General features: G+C 49.9%; 2 protein-coding genes across 2 annotated transcripts; one reads left to right on the forward strand and one right to left on the reverse strand.

Moving 5' to 3' along the window:
• Window positions 1-5411: 5411 nt before the first annotated feature.
• Window positions 5412-10901, forward strand: LOC146753154 (maestro heat-like repeat-containing protein family member 7). The gene is made up of 16 exons (XM_085530805.1): window positions 5412-5495; window positions 5700-6183; window positions 6260-6366; window positions 6587-6736; window positions 6882-7036; window positions 7139-7286; window positions 7506-7684; window positions 7768-7905; window positions 8067-8181; window positions 8325-8462; window positions 8677-8853; window positions 9159-9314; window positions 9495-9596; window positions 9685-9793; window positions 9886-9945; window positions 10060-10901. The coding sequence occupies exons 1-16, from the start codon at window positions 5412-5414 to the stop codon at window positions 10227-10229; spliced, it is 2472 nt and encodes an 823-aa protein (XP_085386931.1). The 3' UTR covers window positions 10230-10901.
• Window positions 10902-11306: 405 nt separating this feature from the next.
• Window positions 11307-17377, reverse strand: LOC146753155 (man(5)GlcNAc(2)-PP-dolichol translocation protein RFT1-like). The gene is made up of 6 exons (XM_085530966.1): window positions 17182-17377; window positions 16314-16444; window positions 15047-15191; window positions 14329-14434; window positions 13004-13124; window positions 11307-12552 (listed from the first exon to the last, which is right to left on the reverse strand). The coding sequence occupies exons 1-6, from the start codon at window positions 17321-17323 to the stop codon at window positions 12388-12390; spliced, it is 810 nt and encodes a 269-aa protein (XP_085387092.1). The 5' UTR covers window positions 17324-17377; the 3' UTR covers window positions 11307-12387.
• Between the last annotated feature and the right edge of the window lie 1043 nt (window positions 17378-18420).

Below are 18420 nucleotides of genomic sequence, written 5' to 3' on the forward strand. Positions count from 1 at the left end.
TGAATTTTCAGGGTGTGTTTCTTCCCCACAATTTGCAGTTCATAATTTTCACTGGCCTTGAGCTCCTTCCCATCCTTCATCCACTCCACAGTAGCGCCTGTGTCTGAAAGCTCAGCCTGCAATTTGGCTTCCTCATGCAGCCGAGCGGAGATCTTTTCTACATCTTTGCTCTTATTGGTAAATCTCACTGCAGCACCTGTCAGGAGCAAAGGCCTCGTTATTTCAATTGATATCAGGCTAACGTGGTCAATGTTTGCTGCAACATCTCTGAAAAAGTATCACCTTCTGTTCCTGCACTCATCATTGTGTCACTGCTGAGCAATTCAAGATATTTCATTTGGTCTTCTTGCCGGATTTACTAAGTAAAAATCAACCAAACATCTCCTTCTACTGATTAAGAATGCTCTAAACATGCTTCTGCAGAGGTTTCCACCCAATGACAAACAGGTCCTCCCATAATGAATGTTTATTTGTTCTATTTTGTCATGCAAAGCTGATTGATAGAGATATTATTGGAATGATTGCTCCCCTACTTCTAAACTATTCCAGTGCAATCAGAAAGGCTGTCTGAACCTGGATCTGAAAGTACTGCTCTATGGTGATGCAGTGGTAAACCTGCTGACTGAACGCACTGGCCAATACCTGTGAACTGCAGACATTCATCAGCTGGCATGAAGCAATCTGGTTCAGATACCAAGCAGCTGGGTAGATTGGCTTACCCTACACTCGGTGCTATCATGTTTAGGTCATTACCAGGACTCACGTCAGTCCATGGGATGCAATTTCAGGTATTTGGTACAGGCAGTGAATGCCTGCAGCCCCAGTTCTAATCAACAGATCACAGCAACTATGCCTTGACTGTAAGATGAAAGGAGAAGGATCAAAGCAAATACCTCTCACTCTCATCTTGCTGCTGACATCAACATTTTCGGCAACAAATTTCACTTCTGCTCCATCATCGTTCTTGGTGACGTTCTTTATGATTAGGCTGTGATTAGTTTGGGTTCTCTTGATGATGCAGGTCTCACTTTCTTGTAAGACTTTACCATAGAGGTACCAAGTGCTGCAACACGTTGTTATAAGGTCAATAGTAAACATGGCATCCCCTCCAGGTACAGCTTCACCAGTTGTTAGGGGGGATTTTACAGCCAGGACTGGTTCTGAGGAAGAACAACATGGATGTCTTAATGCTCTTTAGATGCAAGTCTGGTATCTCATTTAGAGATGGAAGATTAAATCATAGGTACATTTCTTCTTCTCCCTTTGCATGAGTGCTGGAAGAAGCACTTCTATGCTTCAAATCTGTTACAGAAAGTTCTGCCTCTTGCACATGTGAGATATCAAAAGATAAGGATATTCATGTCTCTGTCACAGAAACAGAACTTGTATCACTTTAGTGGTAGCTGGAGGTTGATAGGAGAACTAGGAAGAAGGGAAAGCCTTTGGTGTGTTAATGCACTACTATCCTTAAAGTCAAAGGAAACATCTTTAGGGAACCAACACAGCTGCTCAGCTCACACTGACCCATTTCCATTGGGGTTTTTGTGCTTACCAAGGTGCACGCTCCCTGGGAATTCCAGAGACGGGCTCTGTTCATGTGCATTGACTGCAGACACTCGGAACTGATCATCAGCCTCTTCAGACAGATTGCTCACCGTGAACTCTGGGACGGGGACATGAGACTCGTGGCACCTCACCCACGTGAAGCCAGTTAGTTTCTTGCGTTCCACAATGTAGCCATCGATTGGAATGGGGCGTTGCATCTTCGGAGGGGACCATGCCAGCATCACTGAGGTTTCTGTTTTATTTTTCACCACGGGGTCAGTTGGGGGCTGGGTGGGAGGTTTTCTGGGAGCTGAACAGAAATAAATACAGAAATATTAGCAGAAGGTCATGTAGGCTGGAAAAGACCTTCAAGATCAGCAGACTCAACTTTCAGCATGACCTACTGAGTCCCACCATTAACTACTGTGCTACCTGAGGACATACATGACAAGCTTATTCCTGCAGGTATTTGCATAGTGAATATATTCACCCTCTGGCTGATTCTGAACATTTTAGAGGTTAAAATCCCATCAGACTTTTTCACTGTGTGCAGCCACTGATACAGGCAGGAGGCTGGGAATTACCTGATGGGCTCTAGTTACAGACTACTGACACAGTAAAGGATTGATTTCATTTCATTTTGGCCATCAGAAAGTTTGGTGTCTGGTTTAAGTCATCCATCTAGACTCCAATTATCATCATATGGAGAACAGCGCATTTAGGAGAACTCATCTCATCTTAATAAACCTGAATGAAATCACAGAATCATAGGATCACGGGAGGGCTTGGGTTGGAAGAAACCTTCAAGATCATTAAGTTCTAAACACCCTGCCATGGGCTGGCTGCCCACTAACCAGCTCAGGCTGCCCATCACCCATCCAACCTCGCCTTCAACACCAAGGACAGGCATCCACAGCTTCTCTGGGCAGCCTGAAATGGAAGCAATGAGCCACATGTTGAAGATACTCAAACATTCATGACTGTAGAGAGAGCCAAATACTCCATACATATTGCCTGCCTGGTCAGTGGTTTTAAAATGCCAACAACAGACTCATCCAGCTCATTGGAAATGGTGTGAACATGGCGTACAGGATTCTTCCAGCAGCTAGTTAGATCTGCAAAGAGTAAAAACTGGAAATCTCAATGCGATACAATTTTCCCTCATAACATAAATAGAAACGTAACTGTTTTGGGGTGCACTGTTACCAGCCTGTCAGTTGCTGTTGGTCAGTGCTAGATGCCAAAGGTCCCACTAACATAGCATGAATCCGAAAGCTAGACGCTGGAATCAGGTCTCCTGACCTTACCATCAGAAATCGAGATGTCATATTTTGCTCAGAGGTGCCTGCTTGTAGGAGGGACAGCTTCCGAGCTTTTTCTGCTCCAGGAACCAGCTCCAGCTTCAGGATTTAAACAGCAGTCAGAAATTAAACTGAGCTTTGTCACCTCCATCAAACAGAAGGAGTGGTTGGGTGGTACAGCTTTCCAAATAACTTAGAAACTGTCACAACAATCAGATGCCTACCTTTTCTTTTTGAACTTGTTAATACATAGAGCTTAATAGCATCAGAATGCCCCAAGCACTTCAGATAACACGACAGCTGTAAACCCTTCTTTAAGGATTCCTTTGTTTAACCACTGAGTAACTGTAATTCAGTGGTGCTGGTGGGAGAAGGGAAGTCCTAATCTTCCCAGATGGTGAATAGAGTTGATGTTCACATGCAGACTGGTGCTGCAGCACAGCCAGAAACCACTCATTTGGGAAACACAGCACCAAGAAAATAATGGGAATAGCTTCATAAAATCAGGCAGCTTCACCCAAATTTCATGTCAGGTCCATTATTCTTCCTATTTTCAGGAAGAAAGGTTTTCCCTTATTCTTGTAGTTTTATTTTCTTTTCCTTTCATGCAAGCAGCTTTGTAGCTTACAAATTGTTTTCTAATCACCTCCTGGTGTGGACAAATCACACAGGTTTGACTCCATGTTTTACATAGTTACCATTTTATCTTTGTTCCAGTATGGAACTGTACAGTCATAGAATGGCCTGGGTTGAAAAGCATCTCAAAGATCATCCAGTTCCAACCCCCTGCTATGTGCAGGGTCGCCAACCACCAGACCAGGCTGCCCAGAGCCACATCCAGCCTGCCTTTGAATGCCTGCAGGGATGGAGCACTGCAGGGCTGGGCTGAGGGCACAACCCTTCCACTGCAGGGTCACTGGGGAGCCCTGAACGAGGGCCAGGACTGGGGGCCTGGATGGGGTGCTTGGGCTCTGCACACCAAGCAGGGCACACTGCACCATCCCATCCCATCCCATCCCATCCCATCCCATCCCATCCCATCCCATCCCATCCCATCCCATCTAGCTCAGCAACAGCTAGAAACACTGCTGCGTTACCAACACTGTTTTTCTCCTAAAGCCGAAACAGAGCACCAGATGCCAAGAAGGGAAAATCAACTCCGTCCCAATGGAGACCAGAACATGGTTTAATTTGACAGGGGGGGATGCGGGGATGGACTGAAGAAGGACTCCCGGATCCCAACACTGCAGCTGTGGCAAACACACACAGTGAATACAAGGGCTCCTTCCAGACCGAACCTGCCCAAGGACAGGGACGGCTGTGGGGCTCTGGCGCGAGCCCAGGGCAAGAGGAGGGGTTCTATGTGGAGGCGGATGGAACGGGGTGAGATCACAGCCCCGTTACAATGGGCTTTGACCACCAGGAGGCAGAGCTGGAACACGAGGCTCATTCGCCGCTGTTCCTCGCTGCGAGATGGAGCAGAGACCCCCACTCCGAGTTCGAGAGGCTTGGCCAGAGAGGCGCGGAGCATCCCGCACCCCCACGGCCCCGCAGGGGCCTGGCGAGGTGCATGGGGTGCAGCCCCAGCAGGGGCCCGTGGACTCAGCTGAGGATCCTTTTGCCTCCGTCGTGTCACCTCAGGACGAGGATCCCCTGAGCTACATCGACGCCTGCTGTGCATGCAGACCGCAGGTAGTGTGCACTCTGTGCTTCCATGGCTGCCCCTGCCCGGCTGTGCCCAGAGGGTGTCGGGGTCCCCCGATGCCAACCCCTGTAACTCCCCTCCTGTCTCAGACACAGGAACAGAAGCTGCGCTTTCTGGCCTGCGTCCGCACTGCCTGCACAGCTGCCATCACGGACAGCGTGGTCCACAGCCAGCTGTGTGACTACGTGCTGAAGGTGGTGCTGTGCATTGAGGTAATGGAGCACTGCAGGGCTGGGCTGAGGGCACAGCCCTTCCACTGCAAGGTCACTGGGGAGCCCTGAACGAGGGCCAGGACTGGGGGCCTGGATGGGGTGCTTGGGCTCTGCACACAAAGCAGGGCACACTGCACCATCCCATCCCATCCCATCCCATCCCATCCCATCCCATCCCATCCCATCCCATCCCGCTGTGCCCACAGGCGCTGCTGCAGGAGGAGCCCGCCGAGCACCTGGACACGGAGCTCTGGCAGCAGGCCATGAGCACCATCGCCGCCATGAGGTACCGCCCCAGCACGGCTTTGCCAGCGTGGAGGCATTGGTCCCAGCCGGGGCCCTGAGCGGGACAGGCTGCAGGGCACAGGGTGCTGAGCGGAGCATCACACCTCTGCCCTCTCTCCCCTCGCAGTGGAGCATGGCTGCTTCCAGAGGAGAAGAACGGTCTCCTGCGTGCCTGCCTCGGCAGCGTCCTCCACCTCCCTTGCTACGAGGACGACGCGGACCTGGATGCGGCACTCTACGTGGAGGTGCGCATCAGCTGAGCCCTGGGGACGCTTCCTGGGCACCAGCACCCGGGATGCCCCTCTGCTGCCAGCAGGACGCAGCAGGGCAGGCCGCCCTGACCCCTGTCCTCCTTTGCAGACCATGGAAGCCCTGCACCACCTGCTGCAGGTGCTGGTGAGCAGCGCTGGCCGCTTTGTCCTCCTGGAGCTGCAGAACATCATGGAGGTTTGGATGTGGCAACGCTGGGGTTTGTGGGGATGGTTCAAGGCCACAAAGGAGGGATCCACACGAGGTCCCCCCAGGGCCTGCTGCGGGCAGGGGGTGCTGGCCCAAAACTAGCCCGTGTAGTGTTAGAGGGATGGGTGGGGAGCAGCGGGAAGATGGCAGGGCTGCAGCAGGACAGGGACGCAACCACCCACCCCGCTGCAGCTGGGGAGCAAGGGGAAGGACGAGTGCCCCGTGCTGTGGGCACAACAGCAACTTTTCTCTCCACAGCTCCTGCTGCCCTTCACCACGTGCCAGCTGGCGGCCGTGGAGGAGAGGGCTGTGGTGTGCATTGCCAGGCTGCTCGCCTTCAGCAACACCTGCGTCTTGCCTGAGGTAGGGAGTCCCGGCGCACTCAGCTCTGGGACCACATCCTGGCTCTCCAGCCAGAGCCCACCTGTGTCCAGGCTTGCACAGAGCCTGGGCTGGGCCCTGCTGCCCACTCAGCCGTGCTGCCTCTCTCCCCAGCTGTGCACCTGCTTCGTTGGAACCACGGTGTTCCAGCACAAGTGCCAGGAGAACCAACGCTTCCCCGTGCTGGGAAAGCTGGTCGGACACCTCATCCTGTCCTGCACTTCCACGGATGACAGGACCAGAGATGAGGCGATTAATGCTGTTCATCAGCTTTTCATCTTCATCGCTGCCCCAAGTGAGAGGAGTTGTGTTGGGCTAGGTCCCTCCAGATGCCCAGACCCCTCACTGACACCGTGTGTGCTCCTGTCCAGGACTGCCATGGCAACCGGAGGAGCGCACAGTACCACAGCTCTGGGACAGCCAAACTTCGCTCCACCAGGAGGTTTCCCGTGAGGACAGAGCCAGAAATATCTTCGAGGTACAAAGAGCAAACCCTGAGCCCACAGGAGAACCCAGGCCTGCAGTGTCAGGAAGAGTGCACGCACTGTCCCCGAGCAGCCCTGGTGCCTTTGGGGCCCTCACGCTTCATATCCCTGGCATCACCCAGCACAGCCTCTGCTCCCAGTTCTCCTGGGACACCTGCACAGCTGAGCAGCCAAGCAGAGGATAAGTCATCCCTCCTCTCCTCCCTCCCACAGGTCCTTCTGAAATACCTCCTGTACCCTGAAAAGGTCAACATTTTACTCACAGCCATTGAGAGCATGAAAGCACCGAGCCTCCACAGCACCCAGCTGGCTGCCCACATGGTGGATGTGCTCGCAGGAGAGGCTCGCTTCCCTCCACAGCAGGTGGGAACCTGCTGCTGCCTCCGCTCCAGCCCTGGGGGCTCTGCTCCAACCCTGGCACTGCGCTTGGCCGGCAGGCAGCAGTGGGGATGGCAGCAGGGCCCTGCTCTGGTGCCATCCCATTCTCACCCATGCTCCCCCCCTCCAGGTGCAAAAGATTGTGAAGGCGATCCACAGCAGCCTGCCTTCCATCAAAGCCAAGCCAGCTCTTGAAAGCCTGAGCAGGGCCTTGCTTGTGCTGGCCAGCAAATTCCCAAAGGAGATGGTCAGCAGCCTGCTGGTCTGCTCTCTCACCTGCTCCAGGTATGGGGCCACAGCCCTCAGGGCTCCTCTCCCCCCCCCTCCCCACCCCACGGCCATCAGCCAGGCAGGAGCAGCCACGCTGACAGCCCTGGGGACCTGCAGAGTTGCTGTCACCATGTGGAGGGAAATGCTCTCGGAGTCTTCAACCGTGAAGACAGTGCTGCAGGAGGTGTTCCAAGTGCTCATAAACCACACTCTGCAGCACACCTCCCCATTCATCAAGGAGAGGCCACGTGTCCTTGCCCTGGCCGTGAGTTCCTCATTCACCCAGCTGAACCCCAGCTGAGTCCCCACTCCCCTTCCCTGTCCACCCCCGAGCCTTCTTCCTGCCCTGGGATGCATCCATAGACCTGCCTGGGGCTCTGGGGGTCTCCCTCCCCCCCCCTCCCTTTCTCCATCCCTACACTTCTAAAGACGGGGTGGAAACCCAGGGGACAGGGCAAGAATCATATCCGGGTGCTTTCTGCAGGCAGCAAGGATCCTACCAGAGATACTCCAGCTGCCTCTGGTCCTCAAGGAGGCTGAAGCCATCTTCCCCCAGCTCTTCCCAGCCCTTCTCCTGCAAGTGTCCTTCACCACGGAGCTGACGCTGCAGGAGGTGGAAATCTTCTGGGAGGGGCAACAGCAGCACCAGCTCACTCCCATCAGGTGCCACATCCCCGTCCCCCTGCTGCACCCAGGGACCCGGTGCTGGGGCTCCTGATGTGACTCGCACCCTTCTCCACCTGCAGGTCCGCGGTGCAGTCCTTGAAGGTGCTGCTCTGCAGCGTGGGCCTCCAGGAGCAGATGGAGGCCATCCAGGAGCAGGGGGGCTGGGACGCGCTTCTCAGCACTGTGACCCACCTCCAGGGTGTGCAGGTGGTGGCCAGGTGGGAGCCCTTCCTTGTGGTGTCACGGGGGTCCCCAGTTCTCAGCCAAACTGCAGCCACAGCACCAGAGCCTGTGGCCCCTGCAGCAGTGGCAAGAGGGCTGCACAGCCAGAGCTGCGTCTGCCTGGTTCAGGGCTCACGGTGCCTTCTTATCCCTGCAGGGTGATGAGGGAACTGCCTGCTGCTCTGCGTGACCCCATCTTCCAGCAGCTGGTTGAGCTGCTCAGCACCAACTTCTACTCCTGGGATATGGTGGCCATGGTCTTCCTCGTTGAGGTGAGCAACAGCTGCAGAAGCAGAGAACACTGGAGGCTGCAAGGCCACTGGCAGCACGAGCCCTGCTGCCTCCCTCGGGGCCTGCTGTCTTTCCCCAAGCTGACTGTTAGATCCAGCACTAAGAGCCACGTTTGTTGTTGCAGATGCTGGAATGCATGGACCTCAGCAAAGAGCTGCACCGCATCATAGGAATCTTTGCCCACTATCTGCAGAGCAAGAGGGTGGGCATGCAGCAGCTGGTGCTCAGGGGCATCCTGCAGCTCAGCAAGAGGCAGGACACGGTGAGCAGGGGTGGCCAGGAATGCCACAGGTTGGGCTGGGCCTGCCATGGGGCTGTAGCGGGGCCATGTACAACTCGGCAACTTTTCAGGCAGTGAGGAGCTGGTGCGCTCTGCCCACCCCATCACTGCCTGCTATTCAGGGCTGGTACTGGAGTAGCCTTGCCCTCATTACGCTTGCTGCCGTACCTAAAGGATGGGGTGTTTTTCCCCACAGGCAAGGACAATGATCATCTTCCTGCCGTGCATCATGGAGCAGCTGCAGGATGCAGATAGTGACATCCGTGCCACGGCCCTACCAATATTCAGCAACCTGCTGCACCTCCTGAAGGAGGTTAAGCTCAGCGTCATGGCTCTGGAGCTGGCCGGCAAGCTCCCAGCTCTGCTTAACGATGTAAGGATGATAGGGAGTCCAGCACACGAGGGATGTGGCTGCCAGCCCAGCGTGCCCATGCCTGCTGCCTTGTGACAGCGCACCAGGGGACTTTCCTGGCCGCTCACCAGGTTCAGGCACTGCGTGGTCCTGGGCAGACTTTCCGCTGGGCAGAGCTTGCACACTTTGGAGCAGTTCTGAGGGCATCCTCAAGATCTGCATCCTCTCAGCTCGGAGATTTTGCCCCCACTTCACTGGTGGTGCTGTCCCTGCTTGCCATGGACTTGGAGCTGCTGACACAGATGTCCTTCCTTCCTCCTCCACAGGAGTCCGGCACGGTGCGTCAGCTCTCCATCGACTTCTTCCTCAAAACGCTGAGCTTTGTGGAGGGCCAAGAAAAGAGGAAGATGCAGAAGACGGTGTGCAGGAACCTGGTCCTGCTGTATCTACACCTGCACGATGAGGAAGAGAACGTGTCCAAGGTGGGAATCAGGTTCATCTGGGGGAGGGTGATGCTGCTCCCGTGGTGCCCCCCATACATCAAGAGTACTGCAGCCCACAGCAGCATCAGCCCCTGCTGCTGCATCCTCCCTGCAGAGGGGCTCTGGGGACACGGGCTCTGCGGCTGCTCGGGCTGCGGTGCTATCTCAGCTCTTTGGCAGGCCTCCCAGAAAGCCCTCCTTGGTGCTGCACGGTTCCTGCGCTGGAGGAAGCTGGAGCACCTGGTGCAGACAGAGCAGTTCTGGCAGATCAGCAACTGCATGGTGTGTATGCGCAACAGTATGCCCATTCCCACACCCCAGGACAGGGTCGGGACCAGCCTGCACTGACCTCACATTCTTCCCTCTTCAGCTGACCAAGAGGAGGAGACAGAGTGCAGCGCAGGACTACCTGGGCGACTGCCTGCTCTACCTGCAGAGCCTGCAGGAAACCCTGCGACTGGAGGCCGTGAGGTTCATCGGTGAGCCACGAGGCTGAGCTTCCCCCATCCCCGGCCCTCCATGCTGCACCCACGGAACAGCGGGGGTCGCTGACGGGGCTTTGTGTTCGCAGGGCTCTTAGGGCGGCACATGAGGGATGAGCAGCGGGCTGACAGAGAGCACATCTACCAAAGTAAGCCAGGGAGTGGGATGTTGGGGCAGCCAGCAGGTGACATGCCTGTCCCTCGCTCCCTCCTGCCAGAGGGGAGAGCTGGGTCATCATGCCTCTCTGTTCCTCTTATCGCAGGCCTTCAGGGAATGAAGCATGACCCCAGTCCAGCTGTCGCTTCCTTGGCCCTTCAGACGCTGAAGATCCTGAAGGAAACGAGGCCACATCCACAAGGAGCCATTGGGCAGCTCTCCACCAGGCTCCGTGGCACATGGAGGAGGTGGCGCTCCTCCCGGGCAGACAGCTGAGCGCCCTGCAAAGCTCCCAGCATCTCCTGCCTGCTGCTCAGCCCCACTCCTCGGGCACATCACTTCCCTTTGCCCCATCGCTCGCACAAATTGTGCTTTTGGAAAGTAAATGGGAGTCGTTAGGACTGGCCCTAGTATCCAGTTTTCATAGTGACTGGGCCCGTGTGCTGCTTTGTAACCTGTTATACTGCAGATAACAGCGGAGCGACATAATGGGAGAATTTCTAGCATTTCCAATGCAGTCTCAGGAACTGCAATTATTAGGCATTATCCAGGTTATTATCCAGTGTGCTTCTATTTTATTAATAAATTGGATGTGAATCAAATAGGATCTAATGTTACCAATGCTGGAATCTATGGGAATAGGCATTTGATGTGTTAGTAATGCTGGTTACAATGCTGTTAGCCTACCAATGAGCCTTTTCTAAATTGGAGAAGACAAAACCTGGACAGAAATCTCGGGTGAAGGGGATGTTCCTGTATCATAGTGTGATCACTTCCTTTCAGCCCGCTCATCAGGATTTGTAAACTATGACCGTGCATCACTTGAGACAAAGCTGTTGGGTGCACCTGGGCTGGAGTCAGGGAGGTCACAAGTACCTGATGGGGGCGGTCACATGTACCGGTATATACTATTTGTTGCAAGGCATTAAATTCGTTCTTTTGGCATTACGCACTGTGTGTGAGTCTCATCTGTTCCCCATGTGCGGAGGCACGGTACTTTCACACGCAGCCTTGACTTGTCGCCGGATTTGGAGGCGACACTTAAGAAAACATTTCTAACAGAACCAAACGTTTCTAATGGTACCACAGTGATACCAGAAAGCATTTCACCCCGTCAGCTCTGTCCATTGGTACCAACTCCTCACTGCCATTGGAAGTGAAGATGCTTCTAGAGCTGTCTCAGGACCTGTGGAGTTTGCTATGTGATGACAGTGAAGTCTTCATGCTGTACGTCTCAGCACACTCGGCATTTCCTGCTCCACTCAAACCATGTGAAGGGAATGCTGGTTGTTACAACGTGCTGCTCGTATGCTCTGAAGTCACATCTTAGACCAGCAATACGACATGGCGCCCTTAGGAAACAAAATTCAATGCTTTATTGCTTCTGAGCATTGACATTTTCAATAAATTAAATCAACACAAAGGTTTATAACAAACACAAAAAGGAGCAACCAGATGAAAAACCTCGTTGTAAGAAAAAGCAGCATTTTTTTAATCCAAAAGCAAGAGATCCAACACGCACAAACCCAGAAGGAAATCTCATTCAACATACACAACGTTCCACTTTGCAGAAAGGCGAGACAAATCTGCTCATAACTGCACTGATCACCTCAGGTAGGAACAGAACAGCAGTGAAGTCAATGATATTTAACTCTACCTTCTGGAACTTGGACGTGACTGTAATTCACAGCTGTTGTTCGGCACTGCTCAAAAACCCACCACACTTCTGTCTAGAGAAAAGCTTCAGAGCATTTCTGACAAGCTAATCGATTCTCTCCTTACATGAATGATGCTGACAGAAGTAAACTCACACAGCCAGCTTGGACTTGGACACGCTGCATATTCCAGTAGCTTCCCTGCAAGTACCAGAACTGTCTGTTTAATGCTTCTCACTTCAGGGCACCGATAACTCAGGTTTTTCTGCGCTGCATTACGTTCCACTTTGGTACTGGTTTCGTGCTTGGTCCTCGCTCCAGTGTTTGCTTCAGGTTTTGGTTCTGGTTTTTGTTTTTCAACATCAAACCATTTCTTTGCTAACTTTTTCAACAGCCCACCATCCTCAATAAGGGTATTCTTAATTACATGTTAATTAAGACGTAAGCCATACAATGCCTTCATATATGTCTCCCTACCGGTAAGAATGGGAGCTCCCCACATTAATTCTGGCCATCAGTTCATGTCAGGCAGGTGCACTACAGACCTTCATCACCAACGAGGCTGTTGGAAGAAAAGCTAAGAACGAATGATGCATGAAGAGAAAATTACTCGGCTCTCTTTCACTGTACAGAGTAGTTTAGTCAGCAACCACTTATACTGTCACTATCAATACTTCCAACAAACTCATGTGGAAACCTTTATCCAGGCAGACCCGTGCAAAGAATACAACCCTCCATAATTGCAGCCACGAACAAGAATTATTCTGCCCACGAGCATTTCATGTTCCTTTCTTCATATACTGGGAGAGGAACTGGCTTCTGACAAAGTGGACCAGCTTGGTCTCTGTGCAGAACATGGTAATGGTGGTAGCTGCAAAGCACAGCGCCCCAATGCTGATGTGAATCAGCCTTGACATCCAACCCTTATCGCAGCAGAAGAATGCCTAAAACAAAGGAAACCAGCAACTGAAGGAAAACCAGTTGGCACAAGGTAGGCCAGCTACATACATGATAGATGTTGTTGTTTTATTCCCCCTGCACTGCTTTTTTATTTTTTTAACCGAATCTTTAGTGACCATTTCTTTGCACTATCACCATCAATTACCAAGAACTAAGAATGTGGATATACAGATGGCCAGCAGAACTGTCTGACTCATTAGGTACACAGTTCTCTGCCACCTGGAGAAGGCAAGCAGGCACACATCTGAAGATCAATATAATTGCATGTCTTTGTTTCATTTTTAATAGATCTATACGCAGCCTTGCAAGATGTAATGGAAATCTCCAAGGCTATGGTTGTAAGCCTTTCCTGTTGATAATATTTCTTTCCTTCTGGTAATGAAGCCATCTGACAAACCTCCGCAGTGAAAGGAACATCCCGAGGCAGATACTTACCTCTGAATAAACAGTAATTCCTCCACTTATGACATAAGCGAGTATTAAAAACGGTGAGGGAAGCAAGCCTGTCAAAGGTCTGTAGGAGCTTTCCTTGAAGTACTCATAGATGTACTGGATGCTGTGAGCAATGCGAATACCCATATTAAAGCAGTTGGCAAGGATGAAGCCAACACTTCCGTGCCAGCGGGTCAAGAAATAAGAGATGCACAGGAACACGAAGGACAAGGCCAGCATAACAAAATTGCACCTAGGAAGAAGAAACAATATAAACAACATATGCAGTTGCACTATTTAATTACTAAACTCATTTTCAGAAGATAAAAATCCATTCGCTTTCTAAAACATGGGAGCAACAACTCCTGTCATCTGCTAACAGCCGGCAAGGCTGAGAAAAGAAATGCAGCACAAGAATGAAAAATACGTTGAGTAAACTAAACCAACAACTACTTTAAGTAAAGGAAATTCTATCCTACTATTCACCTGTGCATTCACTTCAGAAAACCTACTAACAATAATTAGCAGTATCAAACACTGAGGACTTTTTCCTTCTCTATTCGGTACTGAAGAACAATAACGCTCAATAGGGTGACACTTAGTCCTGCTCCAAACAGTGGCTTTAAAGAGAAGATCACACTTGGAAAGGGGGACAAAAGCAGTCCTTGCACATCTAAAAAGAATTGCTCAATTGCTAAACTGCTAAAAGAGGATCTCTTTTAATTAATGACCTAAAAAAAATAAAGGCCTAATTAATTTGGAACAGAGCTGTAATAGACAACAGCCACAGAAGTGAAACAAGTCCGATGGCAGCCATCAGGCTGCAGTGCCAACACACCACAACAGAGAACCAAGAAAACATCCAGGCTGCAAAACATCACAGGAAGTCATCTTGTCCAGAGCTCTCCTCAAGGCCGATAAACCACTGAACTCATGTCATCCCAAATGTGATCTATAGAAACTGTGACTGAGAAGTTTTAACAGCTGCAAGACTTTAAGGAGTTTAACATAACAGTCCACCTTAAAAACTGAAGCTTCTATTCACGTACATGTACAGAAAATAAGACTTCACATTAAATTACTTTCCCAGTTTGCTGTGTATTAAAAGCTAATAACCTTGTCAGTTCGGATCCTTTTTACCCAAAGGTTTAAACTAAAGCTTTTACATCGAGGTCTGCACACAGTCCTTAAAACGACTGCAAAAAGAAACTGCCTTCTCAGTAACAGAAAAGCATTTCCAAGCGAATATCCAAGCAGAACAATTGTTCCCCATTTGCATGCTTAACTCCATGCAAATCACACACAGATGCACTGGGGGTACTCCTCACCTGTCCACTTCTTCTTTGCACATCGAAGCAAACGTGAAACATTCTGTTACTCCATTGACAGCAAGAAATAGGACATACAACGAGTAGCACCGGAGAAGATCGGGACCTACAACAAAATAAAGACAGCAGCATTACAAGGATAAAGAGATCATTATTTCTTTTATAAAGCCACAGTTTCATACTCCACAACAGAAGCTGTAACATTATCACCGATGATAACAGCAACTTCTGTGTCCCTTTGAGAAGCTTCTGGTCTGGACATCTTGACAAGATGACAAACAGAATAAACAAAGCAAGGGGAACCCAAACACAAAGTACAAGGCGGCAGCAGCTATTAATGTAACAGACAAGATCTCCTCCACAAAAGTGGTGGTTGTATTTATTGGGCCATAAGCTGGTACACGTGACACAAGTCAGGAAAAGCCAATGCTTTATCCTTCCTTCCTTGTAAACCTCCTAATATTGTTAAAACTACTGCTGGGCTACATTCCAGCCTCTGCAAGCATCCCTGCAGGTAACTTTGGGAGCTGTGGTGCTACAGTTGGAATATTCTAAATGCATGCATCTACAGGAGGGCAAAGCAATCAAATAATTCTACCAGAATGAGGCTACTTGAAGCTCCTTTTAACCTGAGCTGATTTTTTTCAGACAGAAAGCTGACCGAGCCAAGAGCTCAGAACAGAGCTGAGAAACAAAAAACACAGCTAAAGCTTTTTACCTGTTCCAGAACTGAGCATTGAACCTCCATAAATATCCAGAGCCAGCTGAGAAAAGGCACATCCAAAAACAGCAATGGTAAGGCCAATCAGAAGCACCAGCTTCAACAGCAGTTCTAACACATTCGAAGCCATAGCAACATCATCCTGGAGAAAAAAACAGAAACAAAACAACAAAACCCAGCAGTCAATTACACGAACTAGAACCAGCACAACTGCTGCTGTCACCAAGAGAAACTGTTCCAGGGGGAAAAAGTCCACTGGCACAATGCAAGGCACAGCCAAGACTATTTTTTGGTATTGACACACCTACACACTTGGTCCTGGCTTCCAGCTGTGCTCAGGTATTCTTATTCTCTTCCGTATTATATGCAGAACTCTCAACGAAGATCAGCCATTGACAGCTCTGTTTCAGGGCTTAAGGAAAGGGGCAAACAGCAGCCAGTAAATAGCAAAGAAAAGCACAGCATTTGCCCAGGGCCACAGCCTGAATCACCAAAAGGGCCACGTCTTCATTGTTACACTGGACTACAAGTTTCGCCACAGCATAAGGAGCCACTTGTGAGTTCTGTACATGGTAAGATGCAGCTGCCCACACCCCTCATGAGGAGTCAAACCTCCTGCCAGGTGCACGGGATAAGCCCACACACAAACACACCATGAACACTCCACGTCAAACACACACACAGGTACACCTCTGTCAGCCTACCATTAACGTGAGACACGACACTTGGCTGACTGGGACCTTCCTATCTGACCAAGAATTTCTTCTAGAGCATACAGAAACCTCTCCTTCATGTAACCATCGTTACTGTGCAAACAATCCCAAAGCTCAGCCAAAACACAGCTGTCTTCCTCTGGAAAGGGCACCCTCTGAAGCGCTCAATGCTTACCAGCCTGTTGTATTTTCAAGTCAGTCAAATATTGTCAAGTGCCACTTATTTGCTGGAAAGAGATTGAACCTACAGTAATTGCCTCAGCACAGCTGCACAGACATGGTGCACAAGCACCATGCTGTTGGAGTAGAGGATTTTAACTTCAATTACCAGACAATGCAGCATTATGTCATTGCACCTCGTAACTCCTACTTCGCTACCTTTTTATCCATTTGCTTTTTGTCCAGACTCCTTCGGCATGGTCTCCACTTCAAGTTTCTTTCCAAGTATCTTTACACTCAGTAATTTAAACACACGTCAGTCACACTCCTGATACAATTGATCTCCAACAGAAGGTAAGCATTTCATGTGGAACCAATACTAACAAACGTACCTGCTTCTGATCCTTTACATTCTTCCCTCTTTCCAATACTTGAGCGAAAAAGACATAAAAACTCTCTTCAATAGGCAAAAAGATGAACCTGGCCACCAGCGACCCGAGATTATTCACGATATCATACACACCTTCACAAACAAAACACACCAACAAGCTGTCACTTTTTTTCTGGCACAAATTCCTATTCCACATTTCTGATAAACAAAGAGAGAACCAGTGGAACTTAATGCAGCATTAGAGCAAATCTAGCAATAGCCCCAGACACCCCCAGGCAGCCCCTTCAGTTCTTACTACAGAGGAAGATAAAAGATCCAGATGCAAGAGAATCAGCCTGTGGCGCAGCCAGTGCTGTCACCTGAACTGCTGCTGCCATTCATTACTCTGTAAGGACACTGCTTTTATGGAGCACATTCAGTTGGAGATGTGATGCTACAAACAACAGTGTTCCTGCTGTAACAGCTAACAGACTGCAAAGGAAGACAACAGGGCCAAGAAAATGAAGAGAAGGAACTGCAATGTATCAGATACTATGCTGCTTCCTTCCAAGTTTTTAAAACAGAAACAAGACGCACAGCAGAAGAGGCACAACTGCCAAGTTTTGATCCAAGGGAGAAGCATTCCTTAAATCCACGACCCTCAAACAAGTTGCTCTGGTTTTGTTTCTTGTTTTTTGGTGTGTGTTATATTTAATAACCATTTACCCATCATTCTCTGAAATGCACCTCAACGTCCCAGCGCCACTGAAATCCTCCAACATTTTCATGTTATTTTCAAATGGTTTCTAATATTTTCAGTATTTTCAGAAGCAGACAAAAAGGAGCAACTAGAAAATGATGTCATTGTTGCACAGCATCGCCACACTCACCCTGATCGCCAAAGTTTATCACATTCAGAAAAGTCATCACGTATCGCTCACCTGAAGTTGAAAACACAGAAGTAAGGACAAACCCCCACATCTCTCCCCGTGTGTGTCCAGGCCCTGCTAACAGGACGCATTCCAGAGACATGTCCAGCAGGACGGTACAGTTCTGATCCTCCACAAACCTTCTGTAACTGCACCTGGGTTGCCAACACCTGCTGGTGCCGCTCTGACCACCATCCCCTCCCAGCCTTCCCAGGCTCACAAACATTACATTGTACAGAACGAAACCCCGTAATGTTGTCAGTAACGTTTCCGAAGGGTATATGCAGGTTCACTGCAGCTTAGGAGAGAGCTAGCCAGGAAACCATGAAGTCAGCCTTGCTTTTTTATTGAATTATGGCAGTTTTCCAGACCTTTGTGTGATTATTAAAACAAAAGAGAGAACTGTGGTGCTTAACAATGAGATCAGATCAGCGGTACAGAGAGTGGAATGTGTAATTTGCAACAGGGGAGGCCCAAAATCAGACTTGCCTTGTTAAACCATACAGATAAAAGGGTGAGCAGCCCTTTTCACTGTGCAACACTGGGTTTTTCAACCAAATCCATGTGAGGCTCCTATGAGCTTTGCGTGTCATTTTCTTGAAGCACATGACGACTCACCAATAAAAAGTGAACTCATTCAGTCTGCTGGCTGTTTTGCAGCCCAGGCTTACATTTGGTCCCTTTTTACCTCTGAGCCAAAGTCTAGCATCGTTAGCAAGAGGCCAAGCTAAGACATTTACTTACACGCAATACCATTTAACCACGTTAATAATGCAGGACATCAGGTGGTTCCAGCTGGGTAGTGCAGTGAAGACATATCAGCTATTTGCTCAGAACTGAACTGAGAAAACAGAACACTTCATCTTTGCTAACACCATCGTTACTGTCCGTGTTCTACACACAGAAGGTGTGCCCACGTGAAGAACACACTCTGTGCTAACTGTGGGGCACAGCACACTCCTCGGTGGCTGCTCCTGCATTGCTGAAGGAAAGCAGTCTTTGTTAGCAGATCTTTTGCTTGGAAGACAAACCAAACAGTTACTTACACCAGAACACAGTAAAGCAAAAAGAATAATAAAGTTACTTGGAAAGTGATTGTGCAGAATGGACAAGGGAGAAATGCTCAATACTTGCAGAAGTAGAAAGAAAGGTCCTGAAAACAAGGGAGAATTCTGGCATCACTTATTTTAAAAGAATGGT

The sequence above is a fragment of the Coturnix japonica genome, unplaced genomic scaffold, assembly GCF_054131305.1.
Source record: "Coturnix japonica strain WE unplaced genomic scaffold, WE-NBRP24 Scf039, whole genome shotgun sequence".
Taxonomy (NCBI): domain Eukaryota; kingdom Metazoa; phylum Chordata; class Aves; order Galliformes; family Phasianidae; genus Coturnix; species Coturnix japonica.